The 19,051-nt window shown below is 38.3% G+C and overlaps 3 protein-coding genes across 3 annotated transcripts in view; 2 read left to right on the plus strand and 1 right to left on the minus strand.

Annotated features, from left to right (window-relative positions):
- Positions 1-2,329, minus strand: part of pagr1 (PAXIP1 associated glutamate-rich protein 1) — a 3,587-nt gene extending 1,258 nt beyond the window's left edge. Inside the window, exons 1-5 of the mRNA XM_027005117.2 lie at positions 2,213-2,329; positions 1,631-1,798; positions 1,185-1,497; positions 785-873; positions 1-413 (exon numbers count right to left, since the gene is read on the minus strand). The exon at positions 1-413 is cut by the window's left edge and continues 1,258 nt beyond it. Coding sequence (XP_026860918.2) covers positions 163-413; positions 785-873; positions 1,185-1,497; positions 1,631-1,790 — 813 coding nt within the window. The 5' untranslated portion in view covers positions 1,791-1,798; positions 2,213-2,329 and the 3' untranslated portion in view covers positions 1-162. The remainder of the gene's footprint in view (positions 414-784; positions 874-1,184; positions 1,498-1,630; positions 1,799-2,212) is intronic.
- Positions 1,813-5,458, plus strand: vps25 (vacuolar protein sorting 25 homolog). Its single transcript, XM_027005118.2, has 7 exons — positions 1,813-1,900; positions 2,678-2,804; positions 3,219-3,364; positions 3,588-3,641; positions 3,787-3,875; positions 4,124-4,199; positions 4,590-5,458. The coding sequence occupies exons 2-7, from the start codon at positions 2,758-2,760 to the stop codon at positions 4,700-4,702; spliced, it is 525 nt and encodes a 174-aa protein (XP_026860919.1). The 5' UTR covers positions 1,813-1,900; positions 2,678-2,757; the 3' UTR covers positions 4,703-5,458.
- Positions 5,459-8,856: 3,398 nt separating this feature from the next.
- wnk4a (WNK lysine deficient protein kinase 4a) overlaps positions 8,857-19,051 on the plus strand; it is a 40,479-nt gene continuing 30,284 nt past the window's right edge. The window contains exons 1-2 of the mRNA XM_027005125.2: positions 8,857-8,939; positions 9,091-9,880. Of these exons, the coding sequence (XP_026860926.2) occupies positions 9,284-9,880 (597 nt within the window). The 5' untranslated portion in view covers positions 8,857-8,939; positions 9,091-9,283. The remainder of the gene's footprint in view (positions 8,940-9,090; positions 9,881-19,051) is intronic.

Below are 19,051 nucleotides of genomic sequence, written 5' to 3' on the forward strand. Positions count from 1 at the left end.
CAGACAGTAACACATTTAAATCCACACATATTTACACTTGGCTGTGAAAAAACACAGTATACAATTGTGAACAAAATTGCGTTCTTAAAAATTAAATTAAACCACAGGCACTAAAACCCATAAAATAAGGGTCTAGGCCAAAATGTCTGCATACTCATTTTCTCAGTATCTCCTCTGCCTCGGGCTGAAGACAGTGCTAGGATCACTGTCTCTCTCTCTCTCCTTCTCTCTTTCCCTCTGGCTGTTGGGCGACAGACGATCCAGCGGGGATGGCCCGGCAGGGGGTCTGTCACTTTTAAAAAGGTCACGGCCCGTCCTTAAGATTTGTTCCTCAATCTTCCGGTGTCGCTTCATGTCAGAGAGTACCTTATCGAGCCGTGCCTCGCGCTTGACTGTAGAACGGGCAGACGAGCCTGCAAAGAAAGAGAAATTTAAAAAACATCATTTATCTGCTAAACTAGGAGCATCCCTCCTATTATGCTTGATGGGTTCAAGAGATTCAGATGAATATGAGGGATTCAGTTCATCACTATTCTGGAGACTCAAGTACACAAAACTGATGAGATAGAATTCAGATCTCTAGTTCTAATCCTAACCCCTACACTGTTGTTGATCATAAAAGGAGCTTTGTATTAAGGCAGACCCAGTCACCTAATGAGCAAGACCAAGAAGATGGTGGAAAACTCCTCAGGAAGGCATGAGAGAGAACAGTGGTTTCTTAACAACTAAACAACAATAAATGATACACTCATGATTGTGGACTGTGCCTCCAACGTTGTCATACCTGGTGTTCTACGCCGGCTGAGGAAGGCATTCTTGGGTGTCATAATAGTTTGCTCTTCATCAAAATCAAACTCAGTTGGTGTAGGAGCCCTGAAACAGACAAGATGCTCCATGATGTTAAGAATATTTCATTTTGGCTCTGTGACCTAATACCAGTTATTTCAGGTGACTTAAATAAACAGCATAAGTACCAAACTGAACAAAAATACAAAACGTCTGTAGTAACACCCCCAAATATAGTAAAGCCACACCAAAACAAATATCATGACCAGACCCTTACTAGTTTTAATACATTATATATACACCCTTTAACTCAATGCAATCACTACCTCCCATAATTGTTTGAGTGGAATTCAGTTGCTGGCTTTTAAGAAAACAGTAGAAAACACAGAGCCACCCACTTGCGTTCACTCTCCTCCTGCCTGGCTTCCTGTGAGTCCTCTCCATCTCTCTCTGGAGAAGGTGTGCAAGGAGGAGTTGGTGCTCTTCGAGGCAGAGGAACCCATTTCAGCTCCAGCATCTCTCCACTAGCCAAGATCTCATACAAGCGTTTGATCTCTTCAGGTGCAGGCATCCAGCTCTTGGGGTCTTCCATTTCCTCGTCACTGTAAGGGATTTCCCAGTCCTCCTCTGCCTGTCCACATCCATTTGTCTCTTCTTCTCTCTTAATTCCTTCCTTCTTGTCTTCTTGCATTTCTTCGTTTTTCTCCTTATCTTAGCAGCAGAAGAGTCATAGGTTTAGTCCAAGACTGGGTTTAATCTGTCTACCAGCCCACTTCATTGCTTTCAGTGGAACATAAAACAGCACAGCCTAAATAAGAATGCGCAATGTTGCTTGCTTCTATACCTTTTTCCGCATCCTTCATGGTCTCCGTATTCGTTTCAGCCGCATCTGCGCCGCCGCTTCCCGTCTCACCCGCTTCGTCCCTCGCTTCGTCTTCCTCCCGCACTCCCATCAACTCTACTCTGTCTGCAAGCGAGGAATCCGTTTCCTCGACGGCCTGCATCGCGACAGCTGAGAGATGGCGACGGTGAATTAGTTAGAGAAACAACTGTCATTACAACCAGCGTCGACTTGCTGGGGAACTGATTTAACACGAACATGTTCAGCTAACAGGTACCTAGCCAGCTAACATTACCCATCATAATTTACCCTTAATTTCTGCAGTTTCAGTAACGGAACTGTACACATTGAAGGAAAACTTAACACAGGTTTCCATAATACGTTTTTATTTTCGAGAAGCTTGATTGCTTACTGTGCTAGCTAACGCTATATTTGCTGTAATGCTGGCTAGCTACATGACTGGCTAGCTAGCTCCTGGCTAGCGGGTATAGGCATTAAAGTTACACAGTATTAAAGTTCATAGCGTAGTTGCTGCACCAATCTTACACAAAGGAATTCTTGAATCACTTGAAGATATTGCAGTACCTTATGCAGTGAACGAAAGCATCAGAACATAGTTAAATAATAAGTAATATATCTTCTTAACATTGTCAATGTTTATCAGTGATGGACAATATTTATCTCAGTACTAGACTCCCGCCGTCTAAGTATGATTGAGAACGACGACACCGGAAAACAGCGCCCCTTGGTGTGTGGAGGACTAGTTAAGAGTAAACAGCATGTTGTCCCAATTTCCCCCTTACATTATTATAAAATACTCTTAAACTTTAACACAGAAAAAAAGTATAGCTTTTATCGTCAACGAATAAACTTTATCCTCACGAAATTGCAACGCTGTTGGGTTTCATTTATCATTTGAAAAGCGTAGATACTTCAGGATTGCGCCAGATTCCAGGATTATGGTACTAATAGCCAGGATTATGGTACTAATAGCCAGGATTATGGTACTAATTGGTTTTGTGCGATTTCATTTGGCTTTTAATTTGACAGGCGTTTCCTACACACTGCCATACCGGAATCAGAACCCGACATTGCAGCCAGAGCGCAGGTTGACAGAATTTGTACTGGAGATGAGTTTTGAGTGGCCTTGGCAGTACAATTTCCCCCCTTTTTTCACGTGAGTACTTGGATTTCAATGACACTGTAACAGTCTATAGTAGGAAAATATCAAACGAAATATCCGCATTAAAAGTATTCTTGGTGTTGTAGATACGCTTTTGTGCAACCCAGGTGTATAGTCGCTAGCGTTAGCTCGCGCTACGGAAGTATTCATTGCTATCTTAACCAACCCTAGCATTTTCTGCATAGAGCCCAAGAAAACCAGTTGAAAAGGAAATTATTGCTCTTATTACCAGTCATTTTTGCCACGCATCGTGTAATACAATGCATGCATTAAATGCATGTGTTTCTTAACTGGCCAGCTAGGTTAGTTACCTAACTAGATAAGTCAAGTTTGCCAGTTAGCTATCTAATGGGATTTGGCTAAAGCGTCTACCTTCTTGAAAAAAAGTGACTGCTAAATTGTTTGTAGATTACAGCCAAATGTTGACACCAGACAGAAACAGCTGGCAGCATGGTGTTCGCTAGCGCTTTCGTATTGCCGTCATCGAAAACTGTACACTTTGGATGTCCTCGAGGCGCAGGAAAGCCCAGTATTCAACAATAAGAAGATTGAGAGTATCCTTCACAGCTCTACGCACCAATTAAACATCACCAATGTATGAATGACACGGCGAAAAAGCTCTTTATAAAGGTTTACACTACTACTTTAAGATGCATATAATTAATCTGTGATCTTATTTTAGTCAGACATTTTAATTAAACGCTTTTGTTGGCATACCTAGGCTGAGTATGCTTAAGTTAAAAACACTGGTTATCTTCTCTGAGCTTTGCTACTCAGGAAAGCTGTCAGTTGAGGCCATACAAGTTGTCTTTGAGGAATTGAGAAAGAAAGGTAAGTGGAGAAGTAAAAAATTAAATAGTTAAATAGCAAAGTAGTAAAATATTGCCCCAATTCTGGTCACCGTGTTATCATGGACATACATTTATATCCAAGGGAGTTGTAAAAACAGCATTTTTATTATTGGATTTGATCACAGGGAACCTGGAATGGATAGACAAAAATAAAACGCGCTGTTTAATCATGTGGCGAAGGCCTGAGGAATGGGGCAGTCTGATTTATCAATGGGTGAGCTTAGGTTCTATTCTAACACCATGTTTACAGACTTCATTTTCTGGAGTTGCTTTGGCTGTAGTATTTCATAGGAGCAGCCATGATAAATGTATATCTAAATGTGTTGGCCGGATTTCAGTGAAAAATAATGGTGTTTTAATGTTGTGTTCATATAGATCTAAATAATGGCTGATGAACACATATATATATTTAAATGACTAAAGATGCTTTAATTGTTCAGCCTTTTACTATGTTTTCCCTAGGTCTCTAAAAATGGCATGATCAACTCAGTGTTTACTCTGTATGAACTTTCTAATGGAGATGACACAGAAAATGAAGGTATTTGGTGCAATTTCAGCCTTTTTTTGTGAGGAAAGAGCTTCACTGCATTATTGAAAAAAAAAAATCCAATACAGTTTTACAATTTGTAAAATACATTTTTTTGCTTATTTTTTAGAATAAGTTAAGTAATTCTAGAATATCTAGAATGTATATAGTCACATGTAAATAAATCCATAAAAAAAATCTCTAAGTTATAAACATTAGGTCCACAAATGTTACACTGAAGCATTAAACTACCATACAACACTATATAAACAATAGTACGTTGTTTTATTAAGATGTTTATATTCATCAGGGTCCTCTCATATATGTTTTAATGTCCTTTATGTTTAAGTAATGTCTACTGAAGAACTATACATGCTAAAAAAAAAAGTGCTAATTTCCCAGAGTTCCATGGACTGGAGGAGTGGATGCTGCTGCGATCATTGCAGGCACTGCAAGCTGAAGGAAAGGCAGAAATCATCACGCTGGATGATGGGAAGGGAGTCAAGTTCTTCTGAGTCATGCTTTTCCATATAAGACTTTAGGAGGGGGATTTTTGGGCTCCTTTAAACCCAGACCGATCTTTTTATTTTTTGATCTACTGGGATCAGATCTCTGGCATATGGACTGTAGTTGCTGGATTTCCTGGCACAGATTAAGTCTAGATTAAACAGGATTTTTGTAGAATCCCGTTAAGTATTTCTGTCTTAAGATATTACTGGAAAACCAGCATGCCATTAACTCATTGACTTAATCATTGCATTTAATGTCCTTATTGTGTAGATAACCTCAAATACATAATTTCCTTGGAATCCTTCTGAATTGGTGGTTTTACACCTGACAAACAGAATTACTCAGTAACTTTAGCAAAATAAGACATGGAATTTCACTCCAAGATATCTTGCAAATGACTAAAGGGTCAGTTGACACTTGTTGCACATCAGACTTCTGAAAAAGATGCTCATTAGATTCTTACTGTGGTGTACAAAAAGTTTTTTGTTCATTGTAGTGCTGTGAATCCCAGCAGACTTGTTCTACTTGAATATCTCTCTGTGCTATCAAAAACCCAAAATATGTTTTGGGGATATTCCAATGCTTCCTGGCAAAGACATCTGAAGAGATGAACCTAGTGTTCTTGTATAAAAGTGCCGATACCGTTAATGACAATTTGATTAATTTTCCCAGTAGCATTAATCTTCTTGTCTATCTGTTTCTGACCACATTTTATACAAGTGTAAAAGTGTATAAATAAATTAGAGATTGGTTTTCATTTATCTATGTTGCAATCCTTGAAAGGTTTTGATATGCTTTCAGTGAGGTGGAGACATTAAAGATGCATTAACTACTATAAAATGAAATGTAAGCTGTAAGTAATTAATAACTTAATATCATAGAATGTTAGTTTTTAGAGGGTGCATTTTGTGTACATGTTGAACATTCATCTATTGATGGGAATACCATCATAATCAGTGTAACTTCATGGGTACTAAAACCACAATAGTTGCCCAATGAGCAATGACAGAACGTTTTCTTTTTTTTGGGGGGGGGGGTTGATATTGTAATGTAAAAGCATGTGAAGAATGATCAGATAAATTGTAATTAATTGCAAAATTCCTTGCCATGAAAATTAACTTAATCACAAAAAGTACTTAATTCCAGCCACTGCATTTTAGCCTTGCCAAAAATGGCCTGCTAACATCATTTCAGTGATCATCTCGTTAGCTCAAGTGTTAACAAGGACAAGGTACCTGATATCACTCTGTCATATTGATTAGAAAAGCAGACTGGTTGTTTTAAAAGGGTGGTAGTGCTTGAAGTTTTCTTCTGTTAACCATAGTTACCTCCAGGGAAACACATACAGTCATCAGTGTATTGTATTAAAATGGCAACACAGACAAGGACATTTCTGCTTGTAAGATGGCACCTCAATCAACCATTTATGTGAGAACCTCGAGGAGAGAGGTTCAAGTGTAGTGAAGAAGGCTTCAGGGCGCCCAAGAAAGTAAAGCATGCACCAGGACTGTCTCCTAAAGAGGACGCAGCTACGGGATCAGGTCGCCTCCAGTGCAGAGCATGCTCAGGAATGGCAGATGGCAGGTGTGAGTGCATCTGCACGCACTGCAGCTTTTGGAGGATGGCTTGATGTCAAGAAGGGCAGCAAAGAAGCCACTTCTCTGCAAGAAAAACATCAAGGACAGACTGACATTCTGCAGGAAGCATAGGGATTGAACTGATGAGGACTGGGGTAAAGATATTTTCTCTGATGAAACCCCCTTCAGACTGTTTGGGATATCTGGACAAATGATTGTCCGGAGAAGAAAATATAAGTGCTACAATGAGTCGTGTGTCATGCCAACAGTGAGGCATCCTGAGACCATTCATGTGTGGGGTTGCTTCTCGTCCAAGGGAGTAGGTTTGCTCAAAATTTTGCTTAAGAACATTACCATCAATAAGGAATGGTATCAAAACATTCCTCAAGAGCAACTTCTCCCAAAGATCCATGAGCGATTTGGTGATGAGCAATGCTTTTTCCAGCATGATGGAGCGTCATGTCACAAGGCAAAAGTGACAACCAAGTGGCTCGGTGAACAAAACATTGAAATTTTGGGTCCATGGCCAGGAAACTCCTCAGATCTCAATGCTATTGAGAGCTTGTGGTCAATCCTCAAAAAGAGGGTGGACAAACAAAAACAAACTGTGATCAACTCCAAGCACTGATTAGGCAAGAATGGGTTAATTGTACTTTACTATACTGTATAAACATCTGACAAAAGAATCTAAAAAACTGAGTCAGTAAACCTTGTGAAAACCAGAATGTCAGTCTCAAAACTTGTGGCCACGACTGTACATCTGTAATTATTACATTTCTTGTGGTGGCGCCCTCTGCTGTACAAACCTACATTTAGTACGATAATGCTATTCAATTATAATGGAACACTTTGACCATTCAACTGCATACTGATTTATCGAAGATTAATTAGGATATGTTTGAGATTTAATGAAGGATATTCCCATATTTGCAGATTTAACTAAGCAAGGTTTAAGGTATAATTTGGCAGTAGAAATTAAAGAATGTGACACACCCTTGCATAGCATTAGTTATATTAATATTATTCAGATTTATATTATTTTTTATAGTTTCATTTTCTCCAGGAGCAGAGACATTGCCGTATTTTCGTCTCTATATTGTTTCCTCAGACCAATTGAAGAAATATACTCAGTATTCTGCTCATGTTTTGCTTGTTTCAAATCTAAAAATGTAATTGTTCCATTGTTCATTCTGTTTTACGTAGTTAGATACGCTAAAAAAAAATGTTCAAAACAGTTTTAGATAACCTTTGCATCATCATTCTAGAACAATGCTGATATGGGTGATTGTAATGCTTTTAGTGCATTTTAAAACCACTTTGGGTAAAATCTTGTTACACTGGTGCTGGAACAGCATAAATATCTGCTGATATTAGTCAATTTGGTTAATTGTTTTCAGTATGAATATGTGCTAATGGAATATTTTCTATAGCTACAACTATATTTTCATGTCATGTGACATCAGTGTCGCTGTTTTCATTGGAACCTAATCTGAATTTGCAATTTGGTATATTAGATTTGAACAAGTTTTGGCTAAACAAGGCTAAACAGTATTTTTTGCTCTAAATATGGTTGCTGCAGGGTTTTCGGTTTGTGATTCACATACTGATTGTAGCTCTGCTAACCTCACAGCTCTTTAAGCCTGTTTTGTGCTTTTTAAAAGTTAATGCCTAAGCAACTTATTTGCAGCCTTACCTAGTCTCTATTTAAAAAATCTGTGGGGGAAAATTGAATTAAGAGGGGAAAGGCTGGTGAGAAAACAGGGATAGGTGCTGAAAATATGAGTAAGGGTCTGACATGTGTCTGTGTTAAATGGCCAGAGTATTTGTCCTTATTGTTTTTCATTTAATGTAGTTCATCGTTTTAAGTGAAATGATTTAATCATATTGATAATAATGCAGACAACATTTACATTTAACTATGTGCTATTCTAAGACATTTAAATCAAATAACCCTAACAAAAAACAACAGGTCAAGCTGCGGAGATGTAGCAGAAACTGATTAAAACACATTTACAAAGTAAACAAATAATTCTCTTAAAAATTGATGTTGTGCTGCCAGCTGAGGTCCACGTTTATATCATCACCTCATGTTTCCATATATTTGGTCTGGCCAGATATATGAGGTGTGAAAAGGCAATATTCCCACTGCGTCACCCAGCAGCTTAAAACCAAAGACAAAAAAACTGAAAGGTCTTTTGTAAGGAAAGTTTTTAGTAATATAAATAAATATAAAAATGTATTACAATTCTTATATCAATCATTTTCTCTGTAAAGAGTTACCCATCGCATAGTAGGAAAAATCGCACTACACTAAACGTTTGTATTTTTGAATTTACAGAACACTAATTAGTTTGGTTCAAGCGACGCATCACAAGAAGGTTATACAGTTTACTGCCACAAAAAACTATCATGGTACCATAAAGCCCGTTTAAGTCTTCGGACGAACCGACTGAAGCCTAGTGAGACTTAAAACTGAGACCTTCAGGTAAACGAGGAGGAGCCAGGGCGCGTGTGCGCACAGTGGCTGCTTGTCTGACGGAGCTTTAGGTTACTGCGAGCTTGCCTTATCAGACCTGGAAACCGGACTAGCCAATGCGTAAAGAAACGTGTGCCTTTGAACGGTGCAACAATCAATACGTTTTTTATTTTACTGTAAATCGCCAAGGTAAGAGTCTACACATTAATCTTACTAAATATTTTTGTTTGTTTTTTTGATCTGCATTGAACGATGTAGTCTGTAAAATCCGCTTACTGCAGGCAGTGTTGTTTTTTGTTTCTAATCATGTCAATATATTTACTTTTCGACTTTTTCTTAGATTTCATCTCGAGAATCCCTTGAAGACGTTTGTGAGGGAACACGAACAGATTAAATAAATGCAGCGAGAACAAGATGTTCTCATGGAACACCACTTAAAGCTCCACAAATAATTACCGATTTAGGCTAAGTGTAAATTGAGTCTAAATCTTAGTTAAATTTGTCGTCCATTTTTTTTGTCCTCACTTCGCAGCATGTCACATGGCGAAGTTGAGTTGTCTGGACTTAGCTTTCCAAGTTTACCTGTTGATATAGATAGCGATTGTCTATCCAGAGTGCCAATGCTCCGAACGCAGCCGCTAAGCGCACGGAGGAACTCGTATGTGCTTCACAAGTTGAATGTGGATCTTGAGCCACAGTTTTATAATGGGACACTTTCGAAAACATTGTCCTGGTCCGCCGAGAATATTTTATCCGAGAGAAGGACAGAGGAACCGAAAGTCGACACTCCTTCATCTCCGTCTCCTGTCTCAAGTCCGGATCCTTCTACTCCACAACTCGCTTCACCTTCAGAAACATGGGACGCGTCGGTTCCGTCCACCGTTGCTCATGATGCTAGTTCAGATTCGGACACTGAAGTCATAAAATCCGAAAAGGTTATACCCCGCCGCCAACTGGAGAGCCGATGGGAACAGGACGAGAAAGAGGACATTGAGACTAAAGCCGTAGCCACCTCACCTGACGGAAGGTACCTGAAGTTCAATATCGAAATCGGGAGAGGGTCTTTCAAGACAGTCTACAAAGGTCTAGACACAGAGACCACAGTGGAGGTGGCATGGTGTGAGTTGCAGGTAGGACCTTTTAGATTTATTTGTTTAAATGCGTTAATAGTATTGTAGCGTTATGAAGTTTGATGAGACCATTTCCAAACCATGTATCTAAACTTTAATCAGCATATGCAATGTTTTACGTTATCCTCCTCGGTTTGAGAACCAGCTGTGTCATACGCTGTCCGTGATTGGTTAACCCAGAAAATGCACTTGGTTGTGATTTCAATTCAATGGCACTCTTTCTGTGAAGTGTATAACATAGCTGCCTTCAGGAGGTTTGGTCCATCACATGACCAGGACCCATGTTCAGCATTGTAAAATGCTGAGGCACGAGTCCAGAAATGTCTGTATATGCAGTGGATGGTGTCTTCAGTCTTTTTATTTTGGTAGTAAAGTACATGCACTACTTAATGAGCACTGCTGTTACAGGGAGTCAGTAATTCAGGATGTCTCATCTGTCTCTCTCTCTCTCTCTGAGTCTCTAACGTCTTTCAGACTTTAATCTGGTATTTACTGCATTTCTCACTTCTATGACAGCAGCACTCCCTCACGTATGCTGTATGTGACACACCCACTGTGATGGTAGTATGTTGCTCCACCACACTGATCGCAGTCATCCTTTCTAATCCCTGAGATCATCTAACATGCTAACCTTCTGAGATGCCTTCCCTGATTTTGTTTAAATAGGGTTTCTTTACAAGTCTGGAAGTAAATGGAGATAGACGGATCAGTTAAACATGTACAGACACAATGCTTTGTGATAGTATAGCAGAATTTTTCAAATTGCAAATTTATTTGAGAACCAAACCAAAACATATTGCTATGTTTGGCAATATTAATGTCAAGTTTTCATTTTTAAATGTTTACGATTTTATTGTTAAAATGGAAACTAAATATATATATATATATATATATATATATGTATATATATTATATATATATATATATATATATATATATATATATTAATATAAATCTTTTTCAATTGGCTAAGTTTATCTAGTGGTAAAATAAGACAATGCACAGCCATTGTCTGCTCTAACAAATGCATGATCATAATAGCACTAAATTTCTGTGCTAGGGATAGGTTATGCCACTTTGACCAGGCACAGAGAACAAGAATAGAGACTTGGAGACGAGGTTTAAATGTATGCAAATGATTACCAAACAATTTTAGAGAATTAAAATCTTGTGCATATTACCAGGCACCATTGTAACAATTTCACGGATCTCTGACTTGTCCTCTGTATTTTCTCTGGCTTCCTATTGGCTATTATGTAGATTCTCTTCTCACAGCGAATGCATTTACATGCATTTAATAATCTGATTACTGCAGAAAAACAGTAATCCAATTAATGTGTTTACATGCAATTGAATAATCAGATTATGGGAAAACTCTGAGTTTACATGAGTTGGGTAATAATCAGATTTCTACTTTGTAACCAACCAATAATCTCACAGAATGATGTGATGCAAACTTCACACTTGCCATGGCTTTTTGTAAATATGGACCCACTTTACTGGAAAATATGGATCTTCACGTTTTTAATCGCTACTAATGGTTACTAATACTGTGCAATTCAAATTCTTCTTATCCTTGAGCATGTACTGCATTTCAGAGTCTTCCTAAAAGTGTTTAATGGCCATTTCGTGGGTGCTGCATTTAATTCAGCTAGCTGCTTCCCGGACAGCTCCAATTATGTTTGTGAACATGAGCAGACTGAGAAATCCAAAATGAGAGTAAGGGTATACATGCGTTAAGAAATCAGATTATTTAGCTAAAATCCAGATCTATTTATCGGATTATAATCTGATTTGTAGGCCACACTACTATTTAAGAAATCAGATTATACTGTTTATATGACCACTTGACTAATCAGATTACTGGAGAAATTAGATTATGATCGGATTATTAAATGCACTCATTGTCTTTTTCCTTTTGCTGGAGAGCCAACTTTCTTTGCATCTCCCTCTTCATCAGTCTCAGGTCAAAGGTGTTGAGTTGGATAGGACCTATTGAGCCTGGTCTGTTCAACCTTATGGACTCAAAACTGCTGAGATAATATGAGTAAAAGATTTCTGCTTTTGCATCTGTATCTTAATATTACTGAGATAGAAAGCAATGATGTTTACATCAACCCAGTAGCAGAAGTACTAGACAAAAGAAATGTCAGGGTAACCTTAGGCTCAAGATGATATAATAGATCTGGCCAAGTGGCCACATTCCCTTAGCCACCAGCCTGAAATGCAAGACAACCTTTGGGTGATAAGATACTTAATTCCTGGCTGGCAGATTCTCCAAGATTAATCACTGGTCAATCAGTTTATACCTAACCCTTTATTGAAAAATTGGACAGTAATCTTCATGCTATCATCCATTTGTGATTCTGGAGCAGTGAGAAGCTTATTAAAAACGGTTTAATGGTTAAATCATTTGCTCTCTATCCAAAGGAATCCTACTAATGGAACTATCAGCTTTATCAGGTTTACTGAGACTAAAGGTGACATCTGCTGCTGCTGAGAGTTCAGACTGCCATCGATGACGACATCATAGCTGTGTCATCAGTGTGAGCAGTTTCTGGGCTTATGTTTCCAGTGCCACATGTTTGCTTGTACACAGACATGCAGCCTCAGGAGCATGCTGTACAGAAACTGATGACTCTCCCCACACTTTGTGTGCATACAACCAACCAACCAACCAACCAACCAACCAACAAACAGTAGAACAGAGTTACAGAATACCACTGCAGGCCATTTGTGCATAGATGAATTAGTTTTACCTTGGACAGCTGAAACCTTAGGTCAATCTTTGGAAGGCCATTTAGGATGTCAGTCCAGCATGTCAGGTTTTTTTTTTTTTTTTAATATATTTTGTCATCATGAGCTGGATCAGCTTTGCTACCTCCTGACTAGATATTTTGTTTTTTTACTTCTAGAACTAACTTTAATTTCCAAGTATAAACATACGTGTGTAGTTGATTGGGTGCAGGACACAGTTTGGCGTCTTTAGGCATTTTTGCTTAAAACCATTTCTACCATGGGACAGCCTCAGCCAAACTCATAAACTAGGAATTGTCATTGTAATATCAGAAATTCATAATTTCCCATGTGGTAAATCCTATCTAAGATCAGTCAGTCTCTTAAAGTACTTGTCAGATAGAGGATAAGGAATAACTTCTGTATGGAATGGACTTCCGCAGCACCTGAAGGTAAATGTCTCATGTCTGCAGGGATATTGCAGTATTACTGGGACTCACAAGCAAGTCTTGATGCTACCAATTGCACTTAAGTAGCGATAAGTCCGTTTATTTCCAGAGTTGTTTAATTTAACTGAATTGTAACTGAACTTAATAATTTGGAACCATGGGAACTCCATTTATGATTCATCAAGAGGTGTATCCCCCCCCCCCCCGGTGTATTCATGTCAAAAATTTCAGAATTTTAAAACATGTATGTGTGTGTGTATGGAATATAGACTTTGTTGACTCTACATTAATAACTATGGGAGTACCAAGCAAAAACAGCTCATATGTGCATTTAGAACAGACAGTTACTCTGCAATACCTCTCTTTGTAGTGTAAGAGCTCTTGACTCTTTCCACCCTTATAACAACCTTAGTGTTTGGGCTGTGAGGTACACTAAAGATGTACACTTCTTATATGACATACTCTTGGTGTCTCATCTTTTGCTTTAAACATTTAGCTCTAATAGCAATATCATAGCCTTACTCTAACCATCTTGATTGTGGATGGGCCCTGGTAATCCATATCTACACTTGTTCTTTTTGTGGATCTGTGTTTGCCCAGGATGTGCTGACTAATGCTCTAAAGCCTCTAGTTTGCTTTTACCAACACATGTTCCTCTAAATTTCAGAAAAGCATATTAAGCTCTAGAAAATTCCTACACCACATTTGGAACAGACAGAGACTGGGTGCTGTTAAAAGTCTCCATGACTTAAAGAATTGGTTCATGGATACAAACAAAATGCTCTCAAATTTTCCTCTTAGCTCAGATCAATTGGATGATGGGCCAAGACGCATTTGATATCCAAATTTTGCCTCTCTTGTTTTTGTACTGGAGCTATGAGACTTGGCTAATGAATAATGTGAGGTTTTAACAACCAGTTAATATAATGCATTGGCTACATTTGAAGTAACTGAAAAAAAATTGAGTTTGATTTTCTCCTCAGAGATTTCTTACAGGTTGCACTACATTGATTCTGCACATGCACAGAAAATCTGCTTCTTTCTTTCCACCTTGATTAGGTATTAATGAAACCTTTTGAGTGATTTGTAATAAGCACATATCGGAGAGCAGTTGCATCTTATGATCATCATGATAGAATCAAATAGATTTTCATGTGCATACATTTGCTGTTTATTCAGTTTTTTAGGTACCTTTTGTATATTTATGATTTGTCTGGTGTTTCACATTATGCCATGTCAGGCTGCCTGCACATCCACAGAGGTGTAAATGAATTATGAAGAAATCAAATTGCTTCAGATGGTTGGATATTGTTTGTCACTAAACACATACCAAAACAATTTGGTGCTTCTTTATCCCCCCCGTGTGTGACGTTAATCTGAAACAAAGTAAAAATGACTTAAATTAAACTGAAATATTACTTGATGAAACATACAGACAGTTCCGAAGTCATTGTTCTTATTGTTGGTGTGGTCACTGTCCTGGCTGAAGATGACAAAATGTAGTTTGTAAAGTAACACGTGCATAATGAATACACAAAGTAACTTCCACTTCAGTATTACGTGAGCATTTCTGCATGAAACAGTAGATCCAGGTCCAATTCTGGCAACTAAATGTCAACACTGGCACCAGTCCAGGCCAGTGTGTTAAGGGTGGTACAGTTGCATAACACAGGGGAGCAGCTTTAATAGGTACATCTGTGCCTAATGGGCAGCTATACATTTTGTAACGCACCACCATTGGTGGACTATACCACAATCTTGACTTCTGTGTAAAGGCAACCTATTTTGGCCTTTTTCATGAGTGACCTGGTTTTGACTTAAGGGTGGATATTAGCATGATGCTTTTAATGTAGGTTGCATGTACTATGTACTTCTATTTCTTGTTTATGCAGCCACTTATGAATACAGTACAAACTGATATATAAGCATTTAAATTATACATACCAAAAATATACACACATTCCCTGTCCTTTTTGCTGGACTAGCTAGCTGGCTGCCTAGAAAAGGTATTTTTACCGGCTGACCGAGTCATATTGTTGAAAAACATATACGCAAGGAGTCAAACAAGACACATTTTAACTTGCTAATGTTAGCTAGATAACCGTAAGTGATACCAGAACCATTTGGTGGTACTCGTGCATAGGCTGTGCGTATTCACAAATTATCCTCTCTCTGCAGTGGAATAGCTGCAGTGATAGGGTTACCTTAAATTGTTTTGTTTTATGTGCTTGTTCACATCAACAAGCTCTGATGACAAACTTTAAGCAGGCTTTATGAGCAAAGGTCACATGAAAAATGCTTCTTGCGTAATTATTAAACCCCTTTTGACTAGTACTTGGTAGAACCATCTTTTGCAGCTTTAAGGTCCTCCCAGCTTTGCACAGCTATGTCTGTGAGTTTTGCCCATTCTTCCTGGCAGATTTGCTTCAGGTTGTTCAGGTTAGTTGGAAGGTTCTTGTGTACCACAGATTTCAGATTGTAACACATTCTTGATTTGACAAAGATTTGGATTTTGACTTGACCATTATAGAACATTCACCTTTTAGTTGTTCAACCGCTCATGCTTTACTTTGGTGTTGTGTGTAGGATCATTGTCCTGCTGTGTAGGATCACTGTGTTGTTGAAAGAAATTTCTCCCAAGCTTTAGTTTTTTAGTAGACAGAAGCAGGCTGCCCGGCAGCAGTATGTGTCTGCTGTATACAATGGACAGATTAATCGCTTATGCATCCTCTACCCTGAGCACTCCTGTACTATAAAATCTCTTATGTTTAGTCAGAAGGTTTGAGGAAGCAGACGGCCTCAAATCATTTTGGTTTCCATAGCTAATTTGTAGGTTAAGCAGTAGTCTGCATGTCACACAAGTACATTGGTAGCTGACTCAATTGGTTTAATAACAATTTTAAGTATACTTTAAGTAGACAATATAATCAAAACAAAATATGCTTTAAGTATACTTTCCATTTATTGTGCATCCAGTGTTTCTTAGGTTTACCCAGAACCAGCTGTGTCCCTAACTGGTTTTCCATGGGACCTTACAAAATGTCTGCTAGTGTCTTCTCAGCAGCTGCCTGGATGCATATATGATGTTTCCATGAAAGGGGAGGGGCTTTTGTAAATGTGTGGCAGAAATATAAAACTCTCCATCATGTTAAGTTATGCCCTGTTTGTGTAAGTCTATATGTAATCTGGTGCCACCTGATTACTCTTTTAGAAAATCTAATTTAGGAACTAAGACTACGAACTAAGAAGATCAGAAATGCCAAAATATGAGTTATAAACTCATAATCTTAACAAAATGGGTTTTAATTATTCTTTGGTTTTAAGAGCAAAGAGGATTTGTGTTGATTTAAAATAAATTAAACTTTTACATGCATCTCAGGTTTTATATCATACTTCATTTTTATATATTGCTAAATAGTATTTTAATCATCTCATTTTTCTCTTCCTCTTTTCAATGTTTTAAAGTTTTTTTTTTTAATAGCAATACCCCTATCTTATGGCTGTTCAGGGTTCTGTGACCTCTTCAGAGTACAAACAGTACACTGATAAGAAAAATGCTTTGAGATTTTATTTTGAGCAAATCTCACTAAAATTACACAAGCTTCTTAAGTAAATATATTCAGTTAAGGTAAACAAATGCTTGTGTTTTAGATTGACTAATGCAGATACATATGCTCTTGTCAGCATTGCCAGTAACTAATTAGTCTCTTCCAGTTCTGCTGCTAGAAATCAATTTAGCTGATTATAGAATGCAGTTGTTTGGCACATGATCTGGTGCAAGTATCACCATTTGATATATGTTACTTTAATATTATTGTGACTATTTAGCAACATTTTAATAATGAAAAGGTCACACACCACACCCTTAAAGCTATGCAACTAATTTCAACTGTCCTTGTCCTCATGAAACAATCCAACCAAGTGTGAATTGCCCACATACAAAATAGATGTTCCCGTTGGGTCAGTAATGTTTCCATTGACTGTCTTATCTGATTGCATCTGTCTTTTTCTGTCATTTTAATTAAAATGATCATATTTCTTACCCTTCCAGGGGACCTCTATGTTAATATGTGTCATTATCAGCGGATATGAAGGAGTAAAACAATGGAGGAAATACCCTAATGATTTGTGCTAATAAATGGTATTCTCAGTGAACCCACTAGCCAGCATTACAAAGAATGTTAAATTGCTGGAGGCCTGATAAGAATAAAATCCTAGTCTGGGTTCATTGAGTGTGTTGTGTGTGTCTGAATCCCATCTGGCATAGAAATGACCAGGAACAGCTGCCTAGTCAGCCTAGATGCTTAGTGTTGTTCTGGGATGGCAGGGAACTAGGGTGGTGGAGAAGTGAGTGGCTGGGGGTGGAGGTGGGAGGAGCCACAGCAGCGAGTGGGAGGAACCACAGCATCTGAGACAGGTTGAGGCTCAGCAATAACATGACACCAGAAGTAGATGGTGTACCTGGGCAGAAAGAGAGGATGGATTGTTAAGCATTGTCAAATACTAAAGTGTGTAAAATGGCGGACTCCGGCAGAACTAGATATTGCAGCATGGCTAAAAGGATAGGGTCAGAAGGTAATAGACATGAGCTGGGTTTACCCTACTGATGATGTGTTGTTACAATAGTATTCCAATCCCCATGAACCCCCAGATCTACACTTTACCTAAGATTTAATAAAGTAAAAAGTATTGAGACTGTCTGAGTCTCAAATATTGATAGGAAGGTTATTTCATAGCTTGGGAGCTTTATAGTCCAAGCCACTGCCCCCTGAGGTAGATTTCCCTATTGTAGGAACTAATAAAGAGCACCTTATTAGCTGCACCTTTTGATCTAAGCAGATGTGGTGGTTACTGGCAAGATCGTTCAGTGCTTTGTAGGACATTAGAAGTATTTTTTTAATTGCTGCTGAGTGGTGCAACAGGAAAACTGACACAGCCAATTTTGCTGAGAGAGCAAATATAGCTGTGCTCTCAGGGAGAGAAGGATGGCATACACACTCTCCCGTGTCAATTACAGCAGAGATGCTGGCCAGTTATGGATGTCTGTGAGCTCATTCATCAAATGGAGGTGGGTAGTACTATCCTCTCTTTGTGTTACTGTGCCCCTGGTGTTGCATGAGCTACAGCTTGCAAAGACTGGCTGCATGTGCCTTATAAAAAGCATGTGACAGATGGCACCCTCCCTGGTTGGCAGCTGTTGTATGACAGTTGTATGGCAGAATTACCTGATGGGTGGGAACTGGCTATGATGAAAATAGGGAGAATATATGGGGCGAAAAAAAATACAATCAACATGAAATTTTTCTTGGAACCAGTGTAGTGTAGAAAATATCTGGAAGTGATAAATACATGGACTAGCCTTTCTACATCATGTATTGATTCTACATTTCTAAACTTTGCAATGTTCCTCAGTTGGAAAAAGGCTTTTCTAGAAATATTAATTCCATGAGTTTCACATGAAAGACCGGAATCCATAATTACATGGATAGGATCTTACAGTTAAAAGATCTTTAACTGATCTTTAAAATGAAGGTTTATTATAACCAGAGAGCTTATTCCTGGTTGGTTGTGGGCCTAATAAGAGTACTTTTGTTTTGTCGGGAATAAGAAAGTTTCTCAACATCCAGTGTCTGATGTCTTTTACTCATTCATCATTAATATTAAGTTGATATTTGTCCTTTGGTTTGGCCAAGACAGAACTGAGTGTCAGCAGTATAGCAGTGTTAACTATGAATAATTTCACCCTCGAGATAATATGTATAAATAAAAAAGCAGAGGCCTTTGAACAGACCATTGTGGGACCAAAATTAACCTCGGTGTATGCTGAACACCATTTATGTTCACAAACGTGTAATGATCAAAGTAAGATCTAAACAAGGAAAGGGCTAGTCCCTTAATCCCAACATTTTCGAGGCTGTGTTAAATATTGTGGTCTATAGTAGCAAATACTACACTGAGATCTAGCAATATAAGCAAAGATGTTTTA

Source organism: Electrophorus electricus, chromosome 14, assembly GCF_013358815.1.
Source record: "Electrophorus electricus isolate fEleEle1 chromosome 14, fEleEle1.pri, whole genome shotgun sequence".
In the NCBI taxonomy this organism is placed as follows: Eukaryota; Metazoa; Chordata; class Actinopteri; order Gymnotiformes; family Gymnotidae; genus Electrophorus; species Electrophorus electricus.